General features: G+C 33.0%; 1 protein-coding gene across 1 annotated transcript in view; it reads left to right on the top strand.

Moving 5' to 3' along the window:
* Positions 1-8,402, top strand: part of tweek (transmembrane protein KIAA1109 homolog tweek) — an 806,203-nt gene that overhangs the window by 51,059 nt on the left and 746,742 nt on the right. The window contains 1 exon segment of the mRNA XM_090388226.1: positions 7,157-7,428. Within this exon segment, the coding sequence (XP_090244352.1) occupies positions 7,157-7,428 (272 nt within the window).

Genomic DNA, 8,402 nt, shown 5'->3' with positions numbered 1-8,402 from the left:
TATATATATTACATTAGTGTAAAAAAAAGAATTCAGAAAATGAACTAAATAATATCTCACTCATATTTACACAGCCGACCGGGCTAGCCGAGTGGGTAAAGTACCTGCCCGGCAACCCAAAGGTCGCGGGTTCGATTCCTGCCTCGGGCTTGGATCAAAGTACTGCAAAAACCTTGGGAGGTGCAATATGGCCACAGAAGCCGATACGCCAACAACTACCAAATAAAAAAAAAAAAAAAAAAACCTCATATTTACACAGACAGTACTAGTAATTAAATCATGTAAAAATTTATTCCTCAGTATGGAATCCGAAGTGATGAGTACTCGTGAAACACCCAGTTGATAAATGCTATATTAGACTGATATGACTTGCTCAGAATCGTAGCAAAGAAAGTTCATAAGTTCATAAGTTTTGTTTGAAAAATACAGCAGACTCTCGATTTACAGGGATCATATTAACCGGGACACTTCAAGATTTCAAAAAAAAAAAAAAAAAAAAAAAAATCAACCAGAAATGATAAACAGATGTTTTGCAAGTCATAAATAAGCGACAAGAAGCGGCATTATACGTAGTCATTGGGAGACTAGTGTACCTATTATCTTGCAACTACCGCTGTCTTCGCACCCACTGGTCAAAAAAAAAAAAAAAAAAAAAAAAAGAGACCCCAAATGTTTAGTTTGCTTTAGTGCGTTACGTCGATTGTTGTGTTCCGTCGCACAGCAAAAAAAAAAAGGACAAATTTTGTTTCATTATTTATGGCAGGGATGTTGGAATTTTTTTTTTATAGAAACCATTTTTTTTTTTGTTTAGAAATCGCAAAAATGATGGGGAAATGCAAGATTTGTGCTTTCAATTAAACAAAAACTTGAAATTATTCAAAAGTTTGAAAACCGTGTATCTGTTAATCTGGTGAGTATGGGCTTGGCAAACCCAGGGTCCTGAGCTGGATATCATCATTCTTCTCTTTCTTGGTGATTCCTTTCTACTTCTCTCTCTCTCTCTCTCTGTCAGCATAACTCGGGAATTTTTTTTTTTTTTGGCTGGTGCAGCATAAGCCTCAGGCTTTCTTGCACCCTATGGCTAATAATAATAATAATGTTGGTGACCAAACCATATGCAAAATTGAAAAAAATAAAGGGAAGCTATTAGATTTAAAATCAACATTGTAAAAAATAAAGGGAATCATTGTATTACACACGGGAGTAGTGCGGGACAAGTTTTTTTCGTTTTTTATCTATCGCCATATTTTTTACGTAGGTTGCTGAACATTTTTTGATACAGTAAGTCCCCGATTTATGTAGCTTTGGACTTATGTTACGTTATTTATATTTTTTTTATATGACTGAAGATTTCAGTGAAGGGGACACACGTTTCACTATAATATTGTAAAAATCCACACAATTCCCGTTATCAGTTAACGCAAATGCAATAAGATCAAGTTTACTACCCATTTATAATTTGATGCACTAACAGAAAAGCCCAATAACCTGGAAAGTGAAAATTGTTTTTATTGTTTTATGGCAGTGACCTGCAGAAATGTCTTTAGTAAAATGTGAGCTCGTATGGGGTGATAATAGTTTTCGCCTTAACTCTGAAGTTTTTTACAGAAATTTTCATTTCGACCGTTATCATGGTACATTTAATAGTAAAAGAATATGTGGAGGTCCTAAAGTCTCGAAACTTTATTAGATAGTTGGACAGACAAGAGACTGGAGTAGTCAAGACCCGCTAATTTTCGTAAGATCGGATAAATGCTAATAATTTATTGTAATTTTTCCTTGTAGAGGATCTGCGATATCATTATGGATTTAAAATAAACTTTGTGGATTTTTTTTTTTAAGGGTAGTATAGGCTATTTTTGGAAATTTTAAAGGAATATTAAATTTTAGGAATATTATATATTTTATTTTAAGGCAGAAGAATACTGTTACCTGGAGTTTTCTTTAGGAATGGCTGCATCCAGGTGGGGTGTAATTCAGACGGTGTTGAAATTGCAATTATATGGAATGAGGACGAAGGAAAAAGCACTCTTTTGTCCTAAATCTTTGCATAGGGAGTAATTGTAGGCATAAAGGGAGATGATGTCCTGAAGCCTGATGGGGCTTTTCATTAATACCATCTTCAAAGGAGGGCGAAAACACGTCGAGGCTGTCTTTTATTATTATTAGCATTTGGCCAATTTTACGAAAATTAGGGGGTCTCGACTGCTCGAGTTGTCTGTCCAACAGGTACATTTACTAGTGGCAACGGTACTAGTAAAAAGAAAAGGAAAGCGATCGAGTTGGATCAGAAAATTAAAATAATAAGGATGTATGAAAATGGTGGAGAAAGGAGAAAGACAAAATACAGAATAAAGGAGTAAGACAGAATGCAATGAAGGTCAACTATAATAACCAAGGCTACGAAATACATATTAGTTTTTATAGTACAGTAACATGCGTTTTTTCTTCCTTTTATGTTTTCTTTTCTTATGTGTCACTCCGGTACTTCACTGCTGTCCCCGAATAAAGTTTTTAATTGAACTAATTAAAAATATATAACTATTTTTCTTCATTCTTCTGAGTATATTATGCATGTTTTATAATTTTCGCATATCAGGATATAGTAGCAATATTTTATTAATCATTCATGAGTTACGTAAAACTCGACTTACATAAGAAGTCCTGGAACATATCTCTTTCGCATGTTGGGGACTTACTGTATTTTTGAATTAACCAGGAAATGGATTATCCGGGAATATTTTTTTACCATCTATCCCGGAAAATTGAGAGTCTATTGTAGTTCAAAAAATCAGAATTCTAAAACCTACAGGAGTTGTTGACTTAAGCAATTTATACAAGTTCAGTATAGTATTAGTCAAGAAATAAGAGATATACATAACCTTTGTATTACAATAAGCATGAAACATAAGTAAATCTTAATTAGAAAATGAGTTTTAGGCTTCAAGCGAAAGTACATAAATAACCATAAACATATATCTCAAGGAGGCACTAATAATTGTTGATGTAACAATAGCTGTTTAAAATTAAAAGAAGTTATTAAAAGAAAAGAATTAAAAACTGTTGAAAGAACTATTAAAAGAGAAGAAAAGAAATAAGAAGAAATTAAAAGAAATTAAAAAGAGTAGTCAAAAGTTTAATTATCATGTGTGCTAGTTGAATTGTGATCAGCATGTAATCTTTCCTATGTTCAAACACTGCTTTCACATAATTTTGAAGTACCTGAAAGTTGATGGCATTTACTAAAAAAATTGATTTTCTGACCAATTTGAGTGGATTGATCCTTTTATTTGGAAAAGTTGGATTCTAAAATTATCATAAAATTTACAAGAATATAATACATGTTGCCGATCTTCTAATTGACCACAGACACAAATCAGAGGGTGACAAATTAAAATACGCTAACTTGAAGGACACATGTCCTGTTAAAATATAATTCATGTTTTGGACACGAACCATTTGTCATTAGCAAAAGTAGTGGATACGATGCAAGAAAGCAAGCTTATACAGCATCAGCCAAAAAAAAAAAAAAAAAAACCACTTCCATTTCACCTGTCCATTTCCTGCAATAGTTTGTCTAGTTCTTCCTTGAATTTATTTAAGCTATCAACTTTCACAATAGATGGAAGTTTATTCCAACAATTTGCTAGCTAAAGGCAAACCTTTGCACATCTGTTCTGCAACTATCCTTCCTTAATTTGAATGAATGCCCCCTTGTGTGTAGTCTGAGCAAGAGGAAGAATCCCATCAGCATTGACCTTGTTCAAACCATTCAAAGCCGTAAACACCTCACTCAGATCACCTTTCAGGTGTTTAGTCTCCAGACTGCAATTTGCAAAACTGAAGTCTTATTTACAAATGTTGAAGATACAACTTCCTTGGTAACTGCACCTAACAGATGCATGGCACATTTTCTGCTATCTAGCTTTCAGGACCAAGTCATCTTAGTTTTCCATTTTTAGGAGAGGCATTAATATTTGTTCCATGAAAATTGATTGTTAGACCCTTTCTGATATAATAAGACAAACCAGAGTAGCCGAGTTGTAGATCTAAGCGTAAAAAGCTAGATAATACCTGGAGGGCAGGGGTTGAGACAGTTTGATGTACCCTCAAGAGAACTAAAAGGATATTGTATTGAATGGGGTTTAATTTAGATTGAGTTGCAAGGGGCCTGGCATGAAAGAACTATAGAACTTTATAAAGCCAATTTTATCAAACCTGACTTCATTCATCATAGTACTAGAGCTATATGTTTGAATATTCTCTCATGTGTCGAATTGCCATTAACAAAAAGAAAAAAGAAAACCAAAGGTGGCAAACTTACAGCACATATTACACTTATGGCAAGTATGGCTCTTATCAGTGGCATCCTCCCAATGTAGAGAAAGTAATGTGAAAAATTATACATTGAAAAATCAGAAATGAAGTAAACATGTACAGCTCAAATTTCCTTATGTTGTCAGAAATGACAATCCAGGCTTCACGATGGGAACATAATAGTGTTAGTTCAATGCAGGTAGGTAGGAGTGCTGGTGAATTTCTTATGACATGAATTCTGTAAGAACAAACATTTGATTGTTAAGTTATATTAAAGTTATTTTATCAACATAAAAATTTTTTTCATTTTTTAAAATTATTTTAAGTGTTTAGCATAAAATTCCTTTACACAGTTAGAAAAAATATTAGGTGGTGCTAGGGTCAAATCAAGTAGGGCAGAGAGAACTGTGGATTTCCCTTAAGATCATGAACTCAAAGCTTTTGTATGGAATTTTTTTAATATTTTTTTATAGACAAGGGGTAAACTGAATTCTTAAATATTTATAGAGGTGATATTATTATTTATTTATTTTTTTTTGCTTTTCTTTCTTTTTCAAGTACAGTTTGTGTTTGACAGCTTATCAGGCTGCTCCTTAGGTAGTAATGTGACATATTTCAAAAGTAATATATGGCATATTACAGGAAAAGGTTGAACACCACTTCTTCAACTTTCAGCTATTGCTGTTCGTGTAGTCATTGAGAAAATGTATAGCAGGAGGGTCAAGTGGTACTTTTTCAATTTGATTATGTTGCATTTTTGTATCAGCACTTTCCTAATTATTAGACCAACAGAATTTCTAACAGATTTTGTGACGACCTAATGCTTTTGAATTTTTTTTATATCTGGTAGTATGACGAATAATGGAAGTGTACACTGCAAAATTTTCAGCATTTGAACTCGGACAGTAGATTGATGTATACATATGCTACTACTTCTCTGAAATTGTCCTTTATGTGGTTGCAGATCAGGTCTTGGATGCTTACGGTGCTCATATTAGATAAATCTTTCTAATTTGGAGCTTAATACTTTTAAGCATATAAGCCATAATGCATTTAAGTTTTTAATGAATGACAGATTCACTTTTTTTTACTAATGTTATTTGATTAAAAACAGTATTAATTATTTTAGTCAGTTCATGGATAAACATAGTAATTTCTAAAGAGTAAACTCTATTATGTTATTGGAGGGTCAGTAGCATCCCCAGTGGTGAAAAACAGAAAAACATAATGCAGAGTAGCACTTTAATACCTGCATTGGAATAGTGCTCTGCTTCTTATTCTTTATATTATTCTTATATTTCTTATTATTATTAATATCAGCTTTTTATTTCCAAAGAAATATTCCTTTATAGCTATCTAGCTTGGGTGGGGAGGATGGATACACTTTGAAATAAAATTTTTTTTCTTACTTTTTACAATTTATGCATAATTTAAAGATTTAAGTTTTTAACACTATATATTCTAACTAATGCTAACAGTCAAGATTTCTAAATACATTCCACAGGTTTATGTTAAATTTGATCACCTGTTTTGTTCATTACTATTTTTTAAAGGAAATCAATATCTAAACAAGGTAGAGCACAATTTTCTAATTCTTTAACATCTTGTTCACTTGCTGTGAACATTCATGCAGTAAGTAGTTATATGTATAACTACCTACTGCATGAATGTACTATAGTTCAAGTTCACTGTTAGATAGGAAATGCCTGTGCTCAAGATGCTTCACCTCATGTAGATTTCATTCTAAAACATAAGTTTCTTGTTTAGATGGCATTATTGCTCAGCTTCTCCTGTTGAGATATTTTTTAAAGTAATTTTTTTTGTTAGATCTTTATGAGGAAGTAAATATCTGAAAGAGTGGCAGCTCTCCATGCTTTATCATTGCCCCTCAGGGCAGTGTTGGGGTTAAATACCTCTATGAAGTTAAATGGACATTTGTGATCATGCTTAGCAGTTTGATTCTGTTGGGTATCAAGTTTGCATGACTTTTATATGGAGGTGTGGAGAGGATTTTTCAGATATCTGGTGATTCACTGCTGCTAGATATAGCTTTGCTACGATGACAAGATTTTTTTAGATGATACGATGGTGGTATATTTAAATTAGCAAGAAGGATGGCTTATCAGATGGCATTTGGGAGACCATCCAGCATGGTCAGCCATTTTAAGCCATTTTTGCTTCCAAAAAAAAAATTGGGAAATTTGGTGATTGCTTCCAGGGCTAATAGTGTTTGTAGCATGTTACTGCTGAAAATAACGGGAGCTACTGTGGTCAACTACAGCCAGTATGCATGACAGACATATGGAGATCGGTATGATGTGACAGAACATATGTTGGAAATTTCTTGTTTGACCGCATTTGTGTTTTTGTTCATGTGGCTTTAAAATGGTTTAAGAGTGTGAATGTCAAGTTTTGTCCTAGGTGATTCTTAAATTATTTTGTTGAATGACTTGTTGGATTGGAGAGCACCCCATTATAATGATCATATTATTGCTGTTTCTTTTCTTGGTGATGTGTTGCAGGATTTTGAATAATTTTTTTAGTGAATTATGCTGTAAAAATATTTATGTATAATTACCCCCCCATTTAACCTGAATTTGTGTCATTTTATTTCATTTGATTCTGTGGGTTTTCACACTCACATGCCAGTGCAGTGATGCTGAATTCTTTTTCTGGGAGCATGTCATTGTGGTAAAGTTCATATCTTAAAGGCATAATGCAGTTTATAATTGACTTTTTTGTTTTTTTTTAAATCCACAAAAATTTTGTGGTATTCTTCATAAATTGTTTAAAGGTACAGAAACATGTGCATAACATGATTATGTTTTTATTTAAACAGACCTTTCCCATTCTGATACTCGTTTATCTCTTCTCCTCAATGGGTTTGAGCTTCATGCATATAACCGGTCTCAGTTATATGCACGTCTCGAACAGCTTTTTGGCTTGGAACCAAACATCATTCCACCGGGAACTGAACCATATTGGCAGGATTCTGGAGCAGCAGAAGGTGATATGCCATCTCCTTCAGATGGGGATCATGACCAGACCAATAATCAAAATTCCTATCAATGGAGAGATTTAATTCCTGTAATTAAAGTTGACATTTCAACTGTAAGTATACATATTTAATTTTGTCTGAAGGTTAATGGTTAATTAATGTAATCTTTGCTTTCAGTGTTACTAAGTTGATTTATATGAAATATAAATTAAATTAAGCTATATATAAACTGCTGATTTATATTTACCTAACTTTTTTTTATTGGTGGAAAGGTACTGTGGTGCTGGTTAAATGTGTTACAATCTGCTACAAAACTGATTTTAATCTCACTCAGTACAATCTATTTTTGTACTTGGAGATTGGACCAGCTGCTTATTTAATGTACTTGTGCATTATTAAGTTCTTTTGAATTAAATTATATCAGAAACAAAGTATTTCTGATATAAATTTATTTGAAATGCTATTATCAGGTTATAAAAATTTTATTCTCGAAATGCTGTTATCAGGTTATAAAAATTTTATTCTCGAAATGCTGTTACAAGATTTCAACATTTTATTCTTAAATTGCTATTAAGAGATTGTCACAAAGAAACTGAATGCAAAGAATAATTTTGATGTGGTATATTTAGACTTTAGTAAGGTTTTTGACATTCCTACCCAAACACCTTTTGTATATATTGGAAGAATGTGCCATTGGTGGAAAGGTACTGTGGTGGTTGGTGGTGGTTAAATGATAGGAGATAGAGAGTGGTTAGGCCACACCTTGAGTATTATATACAGGTTTGGAGATGTAATATCAGGAAGCATTTGCAACTACTGGAAAAGATGGAGTAAATAGACAGAAAAAGTTATTATTGGTATAAAGAAGTATTTTGAGAGAGAGAGAGAGAGAGAGAGAGAGAGAGAGACTTCAGTTTTGTGGTTTATTTGCATACCTGACAACCAGATGATTGTGGGATCCATTTAAGTCTTTGAAAAGTTAGAGTAATCTAAATAATGGGAGATACCTTTCTCCTTTCACAGGTGGCACAAACTAGAGGACGTGTACTTAAATTAAGGAAGGGTAGTCATACTGGATTTAAGTAAA

The sequence above is a fragment of the Mastigoproctus giganteus genome, chromosome 2 (assembly GCF_048544385.1).
Source record: "Mastigoproctus giganteus isolate SK-2022 chromosome 2, ASM4854438v1, whole genome shotgun sequence".
NCBI classification, from domain to species: Eukaryota; Metazoa; Arthropoda; class Arachnida; order Uropygi; family Thelyphonidae; genus Mastigoproctus; species Mastigoproctus giganteus.
The sequence above is the reverse complement of the archived record's forward strand: the minus strand, read 5'-3'. Positions and strand labels throughout refer to the sequence as shown.